Source organism: Anabas testudineus, chromosome 12 (assembly GCF_900324465.2).
Source record: "Anabas testudineus chromosome 12, fAnaTes1.2, whole genome shotgun sequence".
In the NCBI taxonomy this organism is placed as follows: Eukaryota; Metazoa; Chordata; class Actinopteri; order Anabantiformes; family Anabantidae; genus Anabas; species Anabas testudineus.
Genome location: NC_046621.1, coordinates 17,974,639 through 17,996,579, shown reverse-complemented (window position 1 = coordinate 17,996,579; position 21,941 = coordinate 17,974,639). Strand labels below are relative to the sequence as shown.

The 21,941-nt window shown below is 39.2% G+C and overlaps 1 protein-coding gene across 1 annotated transcript in view; it reads right to left on the bottom strand.

Moving 5' to 3' along the window:
• The window catches only part of si:dkey-288a3.2 (protein phosphatase 1 regulatory subunit 37), a 51,875-nt gene extending 29,934 nt beyond the window's left edge, over positions 1-21,941 (bottom strand). Inside the window, exons 1-6 of the mRNA XM_026355340.1 lie at positions 21,776-21,941; positions 20,081-20,181; positions 8,653-8,698; positions 5,088-5,188; positions 4,768-4,887; positions 2,357-2,504 (exon numbers count right to left, since the gene is read on the bottom strand). Of these exons, the coding sequence (XP_026211125.1) occupies positions 2,357-2,504; positions 4,768-4,887; positions 5,088-5,188; positions 8,653-8,698; positions 20,081-20,181; positions 21,776-21,941 (682 nt within the window). The remainder of the gene's footprint in view (positions 1-2,356; positions 2,505-4,767; positions 4,888-5,087; positions 5,189-8,652; positions 8,699-20,080; positions 20,182-21,775) is intronic.

Genomic DNA, 21,941 nt, shown 5'->3' with positions numbered 1-21,941 from the left:
TATTCTCTTTATTTCTGCTCATAAAGTTGACTTTGAATGGTGTATTGTGATATATCTGATATGCTAAAAATCAGTTGAAGTCTATAGCACACATGAATGGTTCTGGATTCACAGACATGCTGAGTAGATACAAATCATTGTTAGTTGTGGTCTGTATGGGATTTGTTAGCTATCTTCTTATATCATGTGGAACCAAGTTTGCTTTTCTGCTTTAAAAAGATCTATATTACAGAGGATTCCAGTATTTTTTAAGTGGTGCCTATTCTGACTATGACTCACACTCTCCTCCAGATCTATTGTAAATATTTCTTTCTGAGGCAGAGAGGGACTTGACTGTGAGGACTGGGATATTCCAAAGATCTTTTAACTTGGGATGGAAAAACTCCTCTTTTTTCACCCAATTAAAATACATAGATTGTTTTAAATTGACATTAGATATGATCCGTCGCATAAGTCTGCTCTCTGAGTACCAAACACAGGGCCTCTAGATTGTAACTGCGAGAGTCTGATTGATGGCGAGTGAGCTTGAGCATGAAAATGAGAGCACAGCATGAATTGCCGCCTCCTGAAATTACAGCAGTAAAGATCAAATGGTACTGCTTCTCCAGCTTAACACGAATGAGACACTTCTGAAGCCAAAATTGGGACTCCTCAGCACAGGAGACCTTACAAAAACTCATCAAAGTTTGTGACCCTCTCAGAAATGTCAGTGTGAAGGCTATTGTTAGTATCTTTTCATTACAGTACATTATCACAGCTTTATATTGTGTCTTAGAGAATTATTTTTTATCTATCTGTGTGTGCTGTTTGTTGTATTTTTGTGTACTGTATTGTGGTACACGTGTCCATGTTGCCTGGGCCCTCACTGCCCTTGAATCCTGATCGATGCTGCAGATTTGATCAAGCCTGGTGGGCTGCATGTGGAATGCCAACATTGTCATCAGGCACAGTGGGAACCAAATGGTGGAATTGGTGGGATTGATCCGGTCGACTCCACCGAGAGCGCCCAATCCCACAATCAGAGGCCCCTGCGATCGAAGGCAATGATCCTCAGACGGGACCCCCCACCAAGAGGGAAGGGGAGGTGGTGGCAAGCGCAGTAAAAGCAAAAAGAATGGGGGGGGGGGGGGGGGGGGGGGCGCAAAGGTGGGAGGAGGAGAGAGAGTTGTGAGACCCTAAAATATCAAAGGGATCCAGGAAGGGGCTGAAAATGTTGGAGGAACAAGTTGCTGTCGAGAAGAGTGGGCAGCATACTGTGTCCATTTGGGTCTTTTTCTGCTCCCAGCTGAGAGGAGATGAGAGGCTGTGGGCTTGGATTTTGTGTCCCAGTGAAAAAAATCAGAAACAGAGATTGTTTTGCCATGACATCAAATGAACCAAGATATTTCATTAGCATCTTTTACAAGTTTTATTTGATTATTTAATAATACAAATTTAAATAAATTCATAAATTAACTGAAAATAATGTGTGTATTTTGTGGCCTTGTGGTGACTTTTACTGTTTCATAACTATCTTACTCAGCTAGCCAGTCCTAAAGTTCCCCCTTAGCACATGGCTTTGTATGTATGTTTGTGTCCATCCATGTACAGCACTCAACTGCTCCACAGGTATTGTTTTCACCTGTGAGTGACCTTAGTATATGTGAGTATACTCATTCAGTAATTGTGTATATGCATGTGTGTGCCTGTAGCTTCGCCCCCTCTTAATTTATGGGTATGTCATGTGACTCCACTAACCACCACCCTTCTCCTTTGTTTCACATGATGTGCGGATATTCAGCAGCAGGCACTCAATGAAGGTCAAAGAGGATAGATTTGTGAAGTCGCACATTTTGGGTGTTAGGCTTATTTCATATGACACTTTTAATAGTTTATGTGTGTTTTTCTATGTTTGTGTTAACATATTTTAGTGTAACAACTTCATAGGGCTGTTAAGGGTTTAGACTTGCTTTTAAGGTTTTAGGGTAGGTGAGGGTTAGGGTAAGGCTTAGGTTTGAGCATTTGGCTGTAATGGTTACGATTTGGCTCAGAGTACTAGGGCATGTATTATGTCAGTGAGTGTCCTCAAAAGTAGAGAAAAACAAGCATAGATGTGTGTCCTGGCTGCCATAACCTTTATAGATGTGTTTAGTGGTGTGTAAAGTGACAGGTAAGAGATTAGGCCTCTAATCCGGGTCCGAACCTGCAGAGAGGGTCACAGGTCAAAATCTGGTCCTGCTGGCCACAGAACACACACAAACCAATCCACCAACACATACACGCTTTCACATATGAGTTTGTACACATGTCCCACAATACGTATGACCTCATAGTCTATCTAAGTGTGTGTGTGTATGTGTGTGTATGCACGTCATACCCAGTGTGTAGAGTGGCACGCCGCTGAGCTGGGCATTGCGAAGGTGCAGAACTGTGAGCCGGCTGGTCAGCAAAGCTTTAGATAGAGACTGAGCTGGGTAGTCTACCATGGGCATGTTGCACACATCCAGTCTGGATAGACGCACACTCTGAAATACACATTGTGCAGAAACACAAAGAATACAAACAAAGAAACATGTTAGAATGTCTAATCTGACCAAACGCAGAGATCTTCACTATGTGAGATCAAACACTCAGGTATGTTGAAAGAAAAGTAGAGAAGGTGGTAATGAAGGGACTGTAACACTGGACCAAGTTGTCTGTCCTCACTCAGGTCAAACTGTAAGGACAAACTAGGAGGAAGAAGAAAACATCCCTGAGTGACAATTAAGTCCATACTGCAGAATTAAACGGAGGTTTAGTTAGGCCAGATATGGGGAAGGTATGGGATTACTGTGTATATGGGTTTGGGATTGTTTGGAATTGTATGGGCATGTCTGGGTTTGGGTTTTGATATGTGTAGGATGGTGCTACACCAGTAGCAATGAGTGCTATGGTTACTGCACTTCAACACAATGCTCATGTAAAACCATCCCAACCTTTCATATTATTCTAGAATGATTATGTTGTTCTTATATGTAAAACAGAACGTGCTAGTTAATTAGCAGATAAGTTGTAAATGTAGGATGCAGGGCTAGATGCAGCCAACGACTAGGGCAAATAAACTGGGTCATTCTCTGATTAAGAAACTAACGACCACCAGCTTGGCATGTTACTAATCGAAGACAGTACATTACATGTACTGTAAAGTTGTGGCCATCAGTTAAAACAGAGAGAGCTGACCACTGTAGAGGATTTCACACAGTTTACTTGTTTACTTACAGTTGACATTGAGTAGTGAAAAGATCCACATCTCCACCCATCTAATCTATCTAATATTCTTACCCTAGATGACATAGCATTAGCCTCAAGTAATACTGTGAGGAATCTTTGAGTTATCTTTGACCAGGATATCTTTCTATCTATCAGGAGGTTCTGACTGGAAGACAGATAGATACTATTGCTCTTACATTAACTTCTCTCCATTTGCTCACTGTAAATCAAGAATAGAGTTTGAAACACTTCTACTCCCACATAAGGCACCTAATAATCAAGCTCCAAGACTTCATAGTTCCATATTTTCACAATAGAACACATTAGAGTTCTCAGAGTGCAGGTCTACTTGTTCCTAGAGTTTCCAAATGTAGAATGGGAGGCAGAGCCTTTAGCTACCAAGCTGTGGAACCAGCTCCCAGTTCAGGTTCGGGAGGCAGACACCCTCTCCACATTTAAGACTAGACTTGAAACTTTCCTTTTTTATAAAGCTTATAGTTAGAGATGGATCAGGTGACTCTGGACCATCTCTTTATTTATGTTATGCTGTTATAGATTAGTCTGCTGGGGGACCTCCACTGAGCTCCTCTCCTCTATCCATTCAAATCCCATCATTGCATGTCATTATCTTTGTGTCTCCTCCTACCGTACTTTTGCTTCCTCCCCTCTGTACTCCACTGCAGGTATCCCCAACCTTGGAGTTGTATGTTTCCAGAGTACAGTTACGGGTGTTTTTGCTGCTTGTTGTTGTTTTTGTTGTCTGCTGTTCTTTTCTCTACAACCAGTTGAGGCAGATGGCTGCCCACCACGATTGAATTGAATAAATTTTAAATTATTAAATTGAACCAGGTAACATAAGCCTTTATTTTGAATTAATTACTAAAAGTTTGTTTGATATAATTTTCACCTTTGAAATTTTGTTGAAAAAGTCTGGACTTGATGTGTTCATTGCATCCAATTCAATTATATAATCATTGTTTAAAATGCATTGTTTTTAGTTTTGGTTATTTGAGTAGTTTTTTTTTTTTGCTCTTTTTAGAATTTATTTTAAAGTATGTCATAAAAAAAACTTAAAGCAGTACTTCTACTTGTAGTGTAGTATTTTTTGCACTTCTGATTTACTATTGAGTTTTTGTACTTGTGCCACCAAAGCTTAAACATCACAGAGAAAGTTTGATTTGTGCTCTTTCAGTTACGTAAATAAAAAGCTTTGTTCTTCTGCAATCATTTAATGGCAGCCGACTGTAAAAATAGCGCCACCTGCTGCAAAGTAAATCACATCTCATTTGAATTAAATTCAATTACTTCTGTTAACCATTTTCTTAAATTCAGTTAAAATTAGGACAGAAACCAACTCACTTCTGCCTACTGATGTTATCTTTGGTGCTGCAGTAAACCAGTGTGCATGTTTTGCACCCTGTTTGCTCTGCCCTCCATTTTCCATCCATGTAATGTGCAACAAACTCACTTTCTAGGATGTACATTATCCCCTGGAGAAAGCCTACAAGAAAAGATTACCATTCCACTGTGTCAGCCAACCTGTTTTATCAAATGAGCGAGGGCCTTCCAACTGGATGTTCCCATACTGCTGTTGTCAGAAATGTCAAGATGGGTTGTAGATTCGTAGTACGAAATCATATCCAGCAAGGACGATGCACCCTGGAAGAGGAAAAGAAAATAGTGAAGGAGGGAAAAAAAAATGAAGAAAGTGAGGCCCTAGATTTGACAGGAATGTTATGAAGTTCTTTTGGAAGAAAAAAAATAGGCTCTAATCTGATACAAGGTAAGGCCTGAATATGAAACTGTATTGGAATTGGAAGATGAAGATGAGGAAAATAAGTTTTGCTCATAAAACTCACATTTTCTTCCAGTTGGGCTGCCTGCAGATTGATGAAATCAAAGTGCAGCGATTTCAGGACGACTTCCAGAGCTTCACAGGAGCGGTGGTCTAATCGCTCACCTTGATGGAGGCAAGCAATCAAACACAAGATAATTGGGAGGCTGTTTGCTAACAGGCAAAACTGCACGGCTCTAAATGTGCTTTATCCTTTTTTTTTTTTTTTTTCCTGAAATGAACATTTCAGCAAAAATCAGGACAAAACAACTTCCCTTATAGGCAAAGTTTATCTGTGTGTGTGTGTGTGTGTGTGTCTGTATTTTCTATTAATAAAGTTCTGAGCCTTAATCAGAAACAGAGAATAAGAAATGATGAGTTCGTGGGAACAGTTTTTCAAGATTGGGCTTCTCAGCTATGAATGCTTGAGTTTTCATTGATTATTGACTGGCTGCACAACAATGGAATCAATAAACTAACGTTCCTTTATCCACCAACTGAACTTGTGAAATTCCTTAACACAGTCTGATTACTTTGATACACTCTGCTCCCAAATCATGAATGGGTGGATTCAACTTTTTATTTCTATTTACCAGAACCTACACACGTATAGAGTACAACCAAATACATTCATTTAAAAAAATACAAACACCTTTCTATATGCAGATTAAGATTTAACATACGATATATTATTGAATACACTGACAAAGATTACATCACGAATCTTAAAGCGTCCCTTCTGCCAGCTTCAGTATGAAAGTGTTCATGTATCAGCAGTAATGGTTTCTATGATGTTTTTGTTTTTTACTTTATGGTATTGCTTGAGACTGAAGTGATGCTGGCACTCTCAGTGGATCGGTACTGTACCACACAGTACTCATAGACTCTACCTCACACTCATTCCCATGTTGACCTTGTTGACCTCCCCTGTTTTTGATAGCTGGTCTATAATTCACACGCTGCCCAGCAGTGTATTAAGTGCACTTAGCGCTTTTGTATTTTTACCTAAACTACAAACTGACTTTTTCTTGTGACATAAGATTTCTACACTGTATAGTATTACATGACTGTACTAGGTATACTACTGGGTATTTGTAGTATAGTATTAATTACTTATTACTTTTTATTGGGCAGCTGCAGTCTGCACCCTGCACTTTTAGTCACTTTTGGATTTACTTGTACTTTTGTCTGCGTTTACTTGAGTTCTATTGGGTTTCTTTTGAGTAATAGGTATACTTTTACTACGTACTGTAAATCTGTCTGAGTGGGATTTTCCTTGGCACTGAGCCCTGTGTACCACTTGTGTTCACTGCTCACCTCATCTTTTCGTTCTTATACACTGACACACAAGTTAAAGTTATTTGCATTGATGCGGATTTAATAATGCTCTATCTGCTCTTTTCCCTGCTGAACAAAAACATACTGAACACAAATCCAAGGTACTGTACATACCGAAGATGGGATGTTATCTGGTTCACCTCTAGCATACACTAGATTCTACAGTATATGTACTGTACTGTATACTACATTTCATTTACTGTGTAAACCACATACATCTTGGGCACAAATCATAATGCTTCCTGTCCTTTTGGATTAATAAAGTTTTGTTTTTATCTTGACTTGTAATCACCACTGCCACAATATTTCACTATTTAACATTTATCTGCCATCTGCACAAACACATGTGCGATGAACCTTTTCTGCTTTAAAGCCTTTTTGTTTCTCCTCATTGTCATTTTGTATTTTATTTTGTAATCCAACCACTAATCCTATTGTTTCTCTGTGGTTATTGTGTTTGTACTGTAATGTACTGGAACGATTACTACTGTAGGGATCACTGTTGACATGTGGTAATCTGATTACTGGAAGTTGTGAGTCCCATATAGAACTTATTTTCAGAGTACTGTTATATTTTAGGTGCTTGCTATTCAATTTTGTTATTCCAGTTAACATTTTGTAATCTGATTACTGTTGCTCCCTTGCCCTGATCAGAAGTCACACTCCGAATCAAACTGTGACTGATCAAACAAATCCCCCTCCCCCCTCCCTCCTCCCCTCCAGCCAGCCCAGCTCTCTCTCCTGGGTTAATTCTTATCTCCTTAGCCAAGAAGGGGGGGATGATAATTACTATCATAATTATTTCCAAAATGATACTTTCCCCCTCTGTTTTAACAATAATCACTTAACTGAGTGATGGCAGAGGGTGTGTGGGGTGGAAGGGAGAGCCATCTGAAATCCCATTTTTCTAATCCGCCCTGTGTCGGGAAGATAATAAGGCAGCGACACCCGCAGTCAGATGTCATCAGTGCGTGACGACAGCGAAAGCCATAGTGGCATCACACACAACTTTCCACTGCTGCTGTATGCAGATATGCCTGATGCTGTACAGTACTTTAGTGAGATTTAGTAAAACTAGAACTTCCAGGTTCTGTTTCACAAGTTGGAAGAGTTTATTCAAAATCCCACCGAGATAACAACTGAAAATCCAGACATGAAATAGATCCCTTCCCAACAATTTGCTTGTGTTTAGATGAGGTCTGCGTTTCCTTTCTTTTTTTTAGTACCATGTATTCTGTTTTGAGTGGAGTAGCTGAGGTGGCCTAACGTAAAGTCCAATTCAAAGCCTCCTCGCTGTGTGACTGATACCGTATCCATGATGTGACTTTCATCACCTCCCAGTCCAGTAGAGGACCCTACACAGATTAGCTAAATAACCATGAACAATAACGACATGTGCTGGGTACTGATTCAGATTTTATAGCCAGGGGTGAACTAACTTTTCATGAGTCATGATAGCTGCAGCATGGGTTTTTAAATCTGTTCAGTATCCTCTGCATATCCCCTCATGTATTAGTATGAAACTGCATAAAAAAGAACACTCAGCAGTCAAGCGGAAATAACTGCCCTACTCTGATTGGTTAAAAGGGTGAGCCTCACTCAATACATATTTAGAAAGAAATGGTGAGGTCTCAACATTAGATATTGGAGCATGTTTCTCTTTAAATAATCTGAAGTATATATAATGTATATTCTATGTGTTTAGGTCTATACAGAAGCTTTAAATATAGGATTAAAACTAGCATAAGCATGAGAATTTTTTAGAGTTGATTTGGTCAGAATATGATTGTTGAGGGATTTTGTTGGTGTGTAATTTGCCTAATATTGCATATTACATAGTGACATGTTTACACAATTGTAAAAAAATGAGAGTTGCATCAACAACATGTGGAATTATCCCACCTCATATGGTCCAGTAATGGTGTTAATTCTTCATTGTTATTTATTATTTTAATAAATACATAAAAATCTGTAATAAATATGTTGTTTAGCAAAATCAATCCCACAAATAAACACAGTCTTGAAATTCACAGTACATATAAGATATTATGTATTTTTTTTTTATTATTTCAATGTACAAATTGTAAAATAATCACATTTCTTAAAATAATTCTTTGGTCTGTTATTCCATATTTTCTAATGACTCTTTCAGTGAATGCGTAAATACATTGCAAAATAATTCGGCGGCTCGTGAATGTCACATAAAGTCCTCAGTCGTATTTAATAATGATGGAGTGAGGCGTTCAGCTTACCTTTGAGATCCAGACATTTCACACTGCCACCTACACGCGCACCCTGCTGAGAGAGAGACAGAGAGAGGGGGTAGAGGCAGGAGGTGTGAGGGAAAGGCGCGAACACAGACGCACGCACGCGCGCGCACACACACACACACAAACACACACGCACACACAGATATTTGGCAACAACAGTGCATCTTCCACCTTCCCCAGCCTCTTTCTGCACGGCCTCTCCATCCATGCCGCACTGTACCGGTTTGATCAGGGAGGATTATTGGACGCCAGAGCATGAATTATGAATTTCACACAGTTTATCGCCACCGTTGATGGTGACATGGTGTCCTAATTAACCAGTGTATAATAATTAGAAACAGCTGGTCATCAGTTGATGTGTTCATTTGCCAGAGCCAGTGTTCCACATACATCTAATTTGACTGCATCAATCACCGGAGGTGGCAGATTTGTGCGGATGGTGGAAAACACAGATTTTTTTTTTTTTTTTTTTTTGTCATAGTGACAAGCAAACAAAGATTTTTTTTCATTATAAAAAACCTCCCTTTTATAGATGACAGTAAGATAAGTTTCTCTATCTCTGTTGGCTTTTTATGCCTCACTTAAATAGACAGAGGTTCTGCTTTGACAGCAACCAAAAAGTTGATGAAGTAGATATTTAAAGTCAATAATACGTTTGAAGTATTCCCTACGACTGAGCAGCACGAGTAGATGTCAACAGCTGCTAAGCTGGAAATTTATTGCAGTCTTGTTTCAAATTGTATCTGTTGCTTGATCATTCAAATGCTGTGTCGCAGGCTTTTAAACTCCATAAAACATATGCCGGTGAGATATTTGGCGTCTTTTTGGGGGATTGAACATAAAAATGTAAGGGCAATGATTATCAGCAGAGAAAGCCACAGCCCCTAGGGGGCTCTATATAAGTAAATTGAATATGGGAAGTAAACAGTTTTGTATGGAACAAATATGGTGGTTTTTGAAATAATTTGAAGAGTGAGGTGGTGAGTTGAGAGTAACGGGCTGAGGTAGAACCACTGAGCTGAAACCAAGCAGACTGGACAGATTTCAGACTTTTCGTGTGTTGTTGTTTTTTTTTTTTTTTTACTTGTTCGAAGTAGGCGGGGTTTAGCTTGAAAAAGGATGACATCACATACATCTAAGCACCGATCAGCATTTATTAACATTTGAAACAACTCATGATCACAGGTTGTCTGCTTGTGTTAGCCGGTCGCTGTCAATCAAAACAGTTGTAAAGTGCAGCCACACAGTCTTGATTAAGAGTTAAGCACTTCCTAAAAAATAATAATAATAATTAATAAGTATAAAATATACTGTTTGATTTTGCCTACTTATACATGAATTTGAAGGATTTTTATCCTGTTTATAATTTTAAACTGTTTTTTTTTTTTTTTACCTAGGGCCCTGCATAATCTAGCCTCGGCCCTGTCCCCGTCTTCACAGCCCTGTCAGTCCAGCCCTGGCTTGCTGACTGCCTCTCCCGCACCGACTCATCTTGGCTGGCTCACTGAGTTGCCGCCTTCTTATTTTGCAAGCAGCGCCTTGTTTCCTCTCTCATCGTTAAATATGATTCATTGTTCAAAGGGACAACGGGGAGTACAAAAGGACTTGGAAGAGCTTTTCCTCGCTCGCAGAGAGCCGAGCAAGAGGGGGAGACAAAAGGACGGCGGCCATAATGTGCTCCTGTTGAAAGAATTAGACAGATCAATGGGACATAAATTGCACTGTTTATGTATACAAGAGGCTGGTGTGTAATTGGTAGAGGTGGTTGAATTTCCCCCCGTAATCATCTTAACTGAGACACACACACACACACACACACACACACACACTCATGAACACGTCTACATGCACATATGCACTGTGTGAGAATGTGTGCTTTAGCATTCACTGCTTTTTATAAATAAAGGGAACTTAAGAAGGAGTTGAAATAACATTTTACCTCATCTGAGCATACATTTCTTTTATTTCCAATTTGATTCCAGAATTATAACAATTAACAATGCTTGATATATGTATTGTACATGTTAATGAATCCATCCACTACATAAATTGTCTTTTTTTACAAACTAAAAGCAAATGTTCTGTTCATTAGAAAAGTTGTAATTAACATATGATTCCTTTTTGTAATATACATAATGACAGAATGTAATGTTTGGTAGAAATATTGTGAGATAAGTCTCACCTTTTCTGTGATTATATAAAAAAATTGAATGTATTAGTGTTGCCACACGTTCATTTGCTCATATTTCCTACTTATTACGTTACTTGCTACAAGACAAATGTCACAAAACATTCTAAAATACTGTGTGTGTTGGCTCTCGGCTGGTGGGACCTACATCTGTCTGCCTCTCCAACCTGATTGGAGGATCCACATCCCCAGCCTCACTAGTCACGCTCCTTTCACCTCTTTGCACTATAAAAGCCCATTAAAGCCTGTGAATTTTACAGCAAAAACAACGACTGCGATCGTGATTAGACTCGTGAGAAACATGTCAGATGTTACAACATGGAAAAATGTAGAAGTATTGTTTCCTTTCAGGCTTTAGTCTGTTGTGACACAGAAAGTTTTCCAGCTGTTTAAGGTGGTCTTGTCCACGTTAGTCCATTCATCTATGTATGCATTCCTAACACCTCTTAATATTTTGTCTGTTACAGCAACAAAACCTTTTTTTTGTTTTAAGCGTCCGGCTGCTGACCGCACACGAGACACGAGGTTTGATGTGTGGCACCGAGCCAGTGAAAAGATGCTCAGTAAGAATGTGCAGGCAACTGGCTGGCTACACATATCACACTCCCAAATCCACGCTCACACGTAGAGAAAGAGAGAAACACACACACACACACACACACACACCATTTCATCCTCCTCACAAGAAAAATACAGTGGCGGCTGTTTTTCATCTTAATGAATTTCTGAACTTGTTCTCTCCCTCTCCGCTCGCTGCTGCCTTCGCGGTGGAAGACAGAAACTGAAGGCGCCGGCTGCCAAATCGACTGATGTGTCAGGAGGGAGAGAGGACAAAATGGAGTGATAAAAAAGAAACGAAAGGGGGGAAGAAAAAAAGACAGAGAAGGGGATTTGGCTTCCAAACTTGACTTCCACAGAAGTCATCTCTGGTGCATTCACTATTCTTCACTGAACCGTCCAGAGCTGCTCTGCTTCTCCACGTGGCTTTGTATTAAAACTGTTTCAGAGCATTTTTTTTTTTGCCCATTCTTAACTCATTTAATTAACTGACAAAAATATATAAAAATCTATACATATGTATTTCCAGAGCTCTTCGGGGTTAAAAATCACCCCCACGTTTTCCTTTTAGCATGTTTTCTGCAATAAAGGATAAATTATTTAAAATAACACGACCTTTTATCTCACACCCTTTGAAGGCAGCAAATTAAAAATGTAAATTGGGAGCTAATTAATATGCAAATATATTCGTTCTCTGTTAACAATTAGCAATTAAAGCTGCAGTGTCTAGAAAGAGCACAGGCAAAATTAGTAACTTCATTTATCATTAAAAAAGAGAGAGATCTAAAATTGTACATAAAATTCTAATTGACTTGCACAGTATTTGCCAGTGTCGCTGCCTTTGTTCGTCCGCAGCGCTTTTGAAATACATGATAGCGAGCGTTTAGCGACTTAATTAATGCCACTCTGTGTAGAATATACTGTCCCCTTAAATGGTTGGTGTCAAAAATAATGTACATATTCAATGCTGATTGGCGAGTGCTTGGCTTGGAAGTGTGTGTGTGTGTGTGTGTGTGTGTGTGAACAGCATGCCAAACACGATGTGTGTGTTTGCTCGTTTAACTCTCTGCAGAAAAAGACAGAGATGAGTGATAGTGCAGCTTCTCAATCTCGCACTAATTGCTTATGGGAAATATTTAGAATAGTTTTTCTTCAAACGAACATTAAAGCCTCGGAGCGTGGCGTACTTCTAATAAAAAAAAACTTACTTAGAAACGTACACTTCTCTGGGAACCTTGTATTGACAGGGTTTGTTCACGAATGTGATTTTGGTCTTTAAAAGAAGTAGTAAAAAGAAAAAGAGCAAATGGAAGTGTGATAGGAATGAATGGGAATTATTTTGGCATTAATGCTATCATGTAAAATGTGTTTCACGTGTTGTGAAGCAGCGAGCCACATGTGAAAATGTGCATTTACACATTTTACATGAAATATAAATTTTACCACTTCTTGATGAGGATTCAGTGTCGAACGAATAGGAAAGAAGAGTTTTCTTTCTTACATTTGTCACTTGTTCCATGATGGACACGTACAATGCTAACATTTCTGGTGTATTGATACTTTAGTTCTGGTCGTTTGCTACACGCACCTTTAAGAAAGCACCTGTTACAAAAGTCATGTGAGACCCTCGGTGCTCTTTATCTGAGTCTGCACACACAGATCCACTCTGATAGTTTCCTTATAGTAAATTTAACAGTGTAGAGGTGCAACCTAAAGGTCACATAGGTCATGTGCTGATGCCTGAGCCACCAGCCATTTGTCAAATTCTCGCTACAGTGCATGTGCTACAAATGCAGCCCTTTGGGGGAGTTATAGAGCAAAGACAGCATCTACAAATGATTCAAATGTGAGCACAAATCACATGATTAGCATATTGTTTCCATATGCATGAGCCTAACAGATGTGAAGAGCAGTGTGATGACAGGTCGTCTTCTGCGTGTGAACTGTCAGTAAGTCCAGGCCGGTGCTATTATCCCACTTACAGAGGCGATCGTATTACTTGTGCGACCACCCGACTGTGCAAATTCAATTCAGCCTAATAGTGTACCACCAATAGTGCATCACGCACGCCTTTCACTATAACTGCGACTGCTCCCAATTCAATTAGAGGCACAGAATGTAAAACGTGGACGAGGTTTTTCTCTTTGGTTCTTTCCTTTCCCTGCTATGTGGCGTTATGGCAAGATGGTGTCTAAAGCTACAATGATAAGGATGTGTTTTAAATAAAGCACGTCGTGGTTGGTTGTGTGTGTGGAGCATCATCCCGACCCGTAGGCCCTGCTTCCCCCTTTTTTTGTTTGTGTGGGATGGGCCACGGCTGCCGCTGTTCGCCATTTCAAATGTGCCACTAAAGCGTCCTGTTATCGGCATCTCGTCCTGTAATGAGAAGAGCGACATATGTCCGGTCCCCCCGCTGTTTCCTGATAAGCCCCCCACATTCAGATGCTCCTCCACCTCCTCCTTGTCTCTCTCTGTCTCTCTCTCTCTCTCTGTGCTTTTATTTTGCATGCAAAAGCTGCTAACAACCACCAAGGAAAATAGTGTGCCACTTACTTAGTGACATTTACCTCGCTGCTGACTATTCCGCACACGGGAGGGTGCCGCAATAACAATCAGCATGCATTTAATTTAAAGGAAAAAATGTTCCCTTTAGAATTACACAGGCAGGGAGAGATATAGCTCTCTGTGTGTGTGTGTGTGTGTGTGTGTGTGTGTGCGTGGGTGTGGGTGTGTATTTGGAAGGAGCTATAACAGTTGTGCCGGCAGACTTCTGCAGTGCAACATTAATGCTAATCAAAAGAGCAGAGAAAGCAGCGGTGGTCTGTAAAAACAGATTTTCTCTTGTCTTTTCATTTCTGAAGGGATCCTCTCTTCCCTGCCCCCCCCCCCCCCTCCCCTCTTCACCCTCCTCCAGCCTCTTCCTTGGAAGGATTTGTCCCAGGAAAATAACATTTTGGGGAATTGAATCTGACCCTATGAATTTAAGAGAAGCGCCTCGTCATGTAAAGCCGTTTTTTTTTTTTTTTTTTTTCCAGCTGTGGAATAAATAATGAAAGTTAAGTTGTGGTAATTGATTTCTCTGCAGTCCACTCAACTGAATAATCTGCAAGGGAAACAACCACTAAGCTATTCATTAGAAGATTTGCCAACATGCAACTAATTCCGAGCTTATATTCTCCAAACATCATGGAAAGAATACAAACTGGGAGTCAAAGCTCGCTTGATTTAGGAGCTTTTGTGTTTGGAGGGTTGGAAAATACTTCACATGAAGCCTAAAAACAACAGTTTTGTTTCTTGGTTAACTGAAATAAATGGATCAATAAATAACATTCACATAATTATTAGGTAAGAAGGAGTGTTGGAGCCAATCTGCCTGTTTAACTCCACACAAACTAATGCGAGTGATCACGATTCATAGAGCATAAATAATTTACCTGAATTTGTGAAGCAGGAATGAACTTAGTAATATGAGAGGAAATGTGGAAGTGGAAGCAGAGCTAGGCTAAAGAAATGTGAATCATTTATTGAGAACGTACACATAGGTTAAATACAAAGCTGTTGTTTTGAAAGATTTGGTTCACTGGTGTGGTTTTAATAGTTTTTCAACAATAATAGAGATTTATACCACTATATGGAATGAGTGGCTGGATTTAGTCTCTTAACAGTAGCATATACCTCATCCAGTTTGTTGTTGTCATTTGGAGGCGTTTTTCAGTTAAAAAAAAAATTCAAACAAGATGAAAACTATTACTATATACATGAGCTCCTGGAACTAAAACCATGGGAAGCAAATAAAAAAATTGGTGAAGTCGTCTATATTATTATTATTATTTTCTTTATTTTTTTGCTTTTTCTGTGGGATTCACTCACTATTTTTAGCAAAATCTTAAAATGCATCTTAAATGCATCTGAATGGATGGACACAAAGAACTTTTTTTTTTAGTTGTCGTTTTTTGTAGAATTAACTTGCTGTGTCTGAAACTACATGCACATTTTTGTAAACGTTGTAACTGTATTTAAGAAGCTATGTTCTTTTCCCTAAAATATTGGCTACATTTTAAATCATCATACAGGATGAGGATTGTTTCAGATTCTTCCGTTTTATAATTTTTATTCAATTTTACTTTAAGGTAAAATGTCTAGTTTTTACAGCATGAGTTGTTTTAACTATGAAATGAGTTGAATAAATGAGTTGAGTTTACTTAATTTAATATATTACATTTATTTTAAAGAATTCCAACTAGTCTTGGAAACTTGCTGTTTGTCTTTAATTATGTTCATGATGAAGGTAAGAAATTCACCTTCTAACTCCATGTGCTTAAATAGTCACAAGGAACAGCTTAACATGTTCTTCATCAACATCTTCTTTTTTGCATTGACTCTGGTACAAAGTGGCTCCAAAGAACCAAGACTTTATAAAGACAACTTACGAAACTACGAATCTTTAATATATTAACAAGACATGAGTTCACACAACAGACCATTTGAATTAATTTAACACACATTTAGCAGTCCAAATAATTACCTAGTTGACAATATTAAATTCAATAAATTAAATGTAAATCAACTAAACTAAACTAAGATGAGTCATAATTACTGTAGCTGTGGCTTCAGTCTATACATTTTCAGTCACTGCTGCTGTGACTTGTTATTTTGACATTGATTCATTATTTTGCACCTGTGTAAACGCTCCTTTTTTACTGCAATTTATATTATTTGAAGACTGAACTAATGATCAATCAAACAATCAATCAAGAACTGCCCTCTCTCGCTTCCACAGTACCACATGTACAGTGGCTGTGTCTGACAGTTATTTCTCAATTTGAATATAAATCACTGCAGTTAAGCTCTTCCCTCGTGCCAAAACAGTCGTGTAGAGCCGGAGCTTGATCATCTCAATTACCTTTCTAATCACAGAGCAAGCCAAACAGAAGCACACAGACTTCACAGTTTGCACAGTGAAATCACAGAGTTTAAGCGCGGCGGCCTTAGACCCCGCTGGCTCCAACCTATTATTGTTTACCACTCCTATGAAGATGTCACCAACAGCAATGCTGTTTTATCCACTTACAACATTTCAAAGGAGTGTGAAGGGGCCCAAGGGTGCATTAAAAAAAAAGAAAGCTTTAAATAGTCTTCAGTGCTGGTCCTCGGGGGAATCGCCCCTCGCCTGAAAAGACCTAATTTAATAAATTTGCTCTTTAGGCGTTCGTCTTTTCGTTTTGCATCGTCTGATTATAAATTCATCCACATGCAGCCCTTTTGGTCTAAATATTGCCCCTCTTAGCTAATGCTTAACCATACATATTTTACTCTTTCAGGAGGACCACCTACATTCGTTTCCAATGCAACTGGGTTCATTAGCACCTCAGAGATAATACGGTGGCTGTATGCTTAATGTAAGCACTGCTAAGTCTCTAATTTTCCACAAATAATTCCCCTTGATCTCAACTGAAATTTATGCGGAGGGGTTGGTGGGGTGGGGAGAGAGCAGCATGTTTTAACACGGCTGGTCTAAGTAAAGTAAGTATGTACATAAAATGAATTATAAATGGCAAACTGTGTGTTTCAAGTGTGGCTAAGAGAGCATAAGTGAGTTTATTTTATTTCAGGGAGGGATACTGAGAGAGAGAGAATGAGTGTGTCACAGAGAGCCTTAATACAGAATGAAATAATTGTGATAGCAATACATCTGCCTGTATAGACACAGTATATCACGACGGTGTGTTCAGACAGGGTACTAGAAGGAGCACACAACACAGTCAGAGTCAGGCTTTATGACACTTCTTCATAAACTAAAAGACACAATATAACAAAGAAGAGTGTTTGCAGAAAAACAGCACAAAGAACAGATTAGAGACTTGCAAAGGCGAAGCTATTGTGCACACAGAACAAAAACAGAAGTAAAAAGTGAGGTTGTATTACCTTGAATATCATCCAATGACAGCTAAGAGATCTCTAAGATCTATTTACTCTTAACTCGTAAGATGTAAAATCTCTTGCACAGTAGTTTATTATATTGCAGAACGACACAAGAATCACTTTGTGTCACTTTGATGATTGTAAGTTAAACAGTTAAAATAAACTTTATTCACATTACAAGGTAACAGGGGTTCATCTACAGGGGGGCAAGGGGTGCCACTCCCTGCTCTGTACTTTGCGCCATTGCCGCAGGAAATTTAGGTGCAACTTTTTTTTTTTTTTTGCATATAATTGCATCTTTTTGATGGAGCCTGTGGTTCCAGTCCCCACTGTGTTAAATACTGTCACCCACTTTAATGTATGGAAAGGGTTGTGATCTGAACCCGTAGTGAAACGGGGCGTAATGGTTACTTTAGTTGATCATTTTAATAATGTTAACAATAATTTGGATAATATTGGTAATGGATCTGTTACCCATCTTTGACAATATCTATTTAAAGCATAAAATTCCACTAACATTATAAAAATACTATTTGAGCAGTTCTTATTGCATTTAGAATGTGCTGAAAATGTGTTGGTCTAAGTAAACTGACAATCAATAAAAAAATAAATAAATAAATAAAATGCAAACGGAAAGAACACGACTATTTAGTAAAACACAATTAAAAAAATATCTGTAAAATAATAGTCTCTTCTTCTTTAATAAGACAACTAACAAGCTCTTTTACTGCTTGTGTGTGTGTGTGTGTGTGTGTGTGTGTGTGCGTGTGTGTGTTTTGCATCTTCAATCTTGAATCTGTTTACAGTTGTAAATGATTTGCATTCACACTAACTTCTGTTAGTGTGTCTTGCAGTTAACCTGCTCTTAGCCTCTTGTTTAGAGTGGAGATGCTGCAGCAATAAGCCTGGCTGATGGAGCCAAATGATCCAAATTATACAGTGGATTTTAGCATGCGTGCATACTTATTCTCTTTGTCTTCATACAGTATGTACTGGTGCTTTAATCTGTATTCATGTGTGTCTGTAAGCCTGCACTGTTACTGCACATGAACATGCTTTTTTCAATAAAAGCTGAAGGTTCCTGTCACATATACCTTACCACTATGAAGGGTGTGTGTGTCTCATTTCTCCTGGTCTTGCACCAGGTTATGGTATTGATATTGATCCTCCTTGGAGTGCTGTAATATCATTACATGGTACAGTTATTTTATGAGCAGAGTTGCTGATGTTGCATAGCAGAATAATGTTAGACAAACGTGTTTTAAAGCAATATTTCACTTTGCTGGAGCACGGTGATTCTCTGTTGGAGTTTGAACCTGTTGTCGGTGTCTGCACTGTAAGCCTTTAATAAAAGGTACAACCCCTCTAAATCAAAACAGAATGGAATGTCTTAAACTTTAAGCTTCCATCTTATTCAGATCCCTTATCTAGAAGAAGATGTTGCTAACATCAAAAAATAAAAAAATTTTGGCCACCCTGCCAAAAATTAATTTGTTTCCCCACGCCATGTAATTTAAAATTTAAATTTTCTAGATCTGACACTATGGTTGGGTATAAAAAGAACATCCAGAAGAGGCTGAGTCTTTCGAAGGTAAGACTGCATGGGCAGTTTACCCACATAAAATATCAAAGAATTTGTGAATTTATCATTAAAATATTAAGAGAATCTGGAGAAAACTATTTGTATGCAAGTGACAAGACTGAAAAACAGTGTTCTTCAGACCCTCAGGCAGCACTGCATTAAACACACACACCGTTCTGTAATACAATGGAAAACCTTGGAAACTATTCTCACTGAAAATTCTTCATTGCTACATCCACAAATACAAGTGAAAACTTTACCCTCCAAAGGGAAAGGAGTCAAATATACTCCAGCTTCCTCCCCCAGTGCAAAACATGCAGTTAGGTTAATCGGAGTCTATAAATTTCACATATGTGTGACTGGCTGTAGGAAAAACTAGAATAATGGATAATGGATTTATGGATAGCTGAGTGGACGGACATGTGCTGCCGCTGTCTACAGAAAGCTGAACAGTAGTGGAGTCTAACTGGAGCACTGTAGAGAATGTGGTGTTGTTGTACTGTGCTATTCTTGGACAATTCTGTATTGGTTCATCAAAATGCACAAATGTGCTTTGATCAGATTTCAGGGGTTGCCTGGCAACACTAATCATATTTTGTCATTGGGTGTGTCATGCTTTGTATTTACTCAGTCATTCAATATCTGCTCTTTTCTGCTGAGATTGAAAGAAAAAGAAAACATGCACGCAAACATGCAATCAATGGAGCCAAGAGTTTGGTTACTTCAGAACAGCCTTCTACAAACAGATGCCTTGTAACCACGTTTATCTTATCATTTCAAACCACACAACTTTTTGCCTGCTTTGCCTGTATACCAGACACATTTTGGAGATCTGACACAAGTTGGCATGAAATTCTAAGACACGTCTTGATGTTGCAACGAGCTGTTCCAGACGTTTTAGCATTTTTCAAACCTCTCTGATTTTATCACAGCCAACAGAAAAAAAATAAAAAACAAAGACAGAATGCACATGTAGTTGCAGCACCTTGGATATAAGCGTTCAGAATAAGCATATTGAGAGGCCAAGGATGTTGGGCAGAAAGGAGGGAGGCAGTAGACACACTGTTCATATACTGGTATATACTTGTACACTCGATAAAACAATTATGTTGTTTGACACGGACAAAACTTGCATTGCTATAGTATGTCAAGCAGCCTACCTGGAGCTGCTGCAGGATGTGTGATCTGGGTTGGACCTGGTGTCTGGTGCAGTTCTGCTGGTAGGCTACCATTACCTCTGCCAAGGTAAGACAGCTGTCAGCTACAACAGAAGAATACAATCATGCAATGCGTTAATGTCTTGGCATCCCAGTGAGCCACCAGCGACCATTCAGAAGTGCTTAGGGGGCCCCGAAATGCCATACGGTAAACTGTGCTCTGCTCAGAGTGTGCGTTTGTGTGTGTTACGGGGAAGATGGCAGTCGAGAAGCGAGAAAGACATTAGTGCCTGACAATCAATAAATCTACCAATCAGGCATCTCCATTTATCAACCACAGCCTTATGGGATGAGAAATTCCAGATGTGAGAGACTACAGAGGGTTTTTTAGAACTGAAACATGTAGATGTTTTCATCTTTGTGTGTCCTTCAAAAACTACATTATCTCTAATAAATTGTTATTTCAATATATTTTATGGACAGTAAAGCAAAGAAAACCTGGGTCCTCATTTGTAAAAGTGTGTAATATCCATACTAAAGGTTTATGTGCGCAAAAAAGACAGACAAGGTGCAGTTTCCTGTAAATAAATCTTCAAAGGGTGCACACATGGATGGTGCCTCACATCCTGCCCACCATAACCCATTAATGATCAATGCAAATGAATAGTGATGGCATATTGTTCCATTGGGAGAGCGGCAGCAGAACAAAGTTTGAGAGGCTGATGGCTGCAGCAGCTGTTAATGCAGAACATTTGCTGACATTAAACAAAGTGCTCAAATGTGGAGGTGAATGCCTTACAGCGACAAATCACTCAGCCACGACAGCTGCCACTCATTGTGAGAAGCAAAGTCAGAAATAGAAGGACCTGAGCGACATGACAAGGAAGAGTTGTTGAGAAAAATTTAAGAGTGAGGGCCAATCTGGATCACCTTGACAGCATTTTGACCAACTGCATCACCATGTGGTACAGCTGTACTACTGTGATGGGGGACCCCACCCACCCCCAATATGGACTGTTCACACTTTTACCCTCAGGTTGAACGTACAGAGCACATTGACACTCCACAGCAGTACTGGCAAAATGTTTTGTGGTCTGACGAAACTGACATTGAGCTATTTGGAAAGAGCCCACAACACTACATCTGGCATAAAAAGGGCACTGCATATCATCATAAAAACATCATCCCAGTCTTAAAGTATGGTGGAGGAAAAATCATGATTTGGGCCTGCTACGTTTCATCAGAGCCCAACCCAACTTCCAGTGATTGAGGGAACGTGAATTCCTAGGTGTACCAAAAATTCCTCCTGAATGATGTGCAGGACAAATTAATCGGCCGTTTTGGAGGGAGTGGGAGTAATTTGAGTGGGGCAGGATTCAATCTTGTTGAGCGCTGAGTCAAAATGAGCGTAGCAGCTTTGAATATGACTAGAAGAGTGGACAAACATGTTTGAAGACAAAATGCACCTGAAACAGTAGATCTGCCATGACAGGCAGTAAATTAGCTAATTAGAGTTTGTTCATTATATACGGTGCAACCACAACATAGTTTAATAAACCATATTATGACCTTTAAAGTGAGACGTCATTCTGTAAATATTCAGCATTCTTGTTAAATGAATGGATAAATGTATTCATTAATCATTCATTAATCAACCTATTTGTAAGCAACTTGGCTAGATAGTTAGGAGCAGCTCACCCTTTCTGTCTGTGCTCCTGTGCTCAGCAAAGACAGACACTATCTGTTCATCAGGTGGGAAAGACACACGTTTTCCTTCTTTCCTTCTTTTCTTCTGGTTCTCATCGAGTTTCTCTGCTCCATCATCACTCTGCTCCTCATTTTCTTTGTCATTACAGCGGGTCAT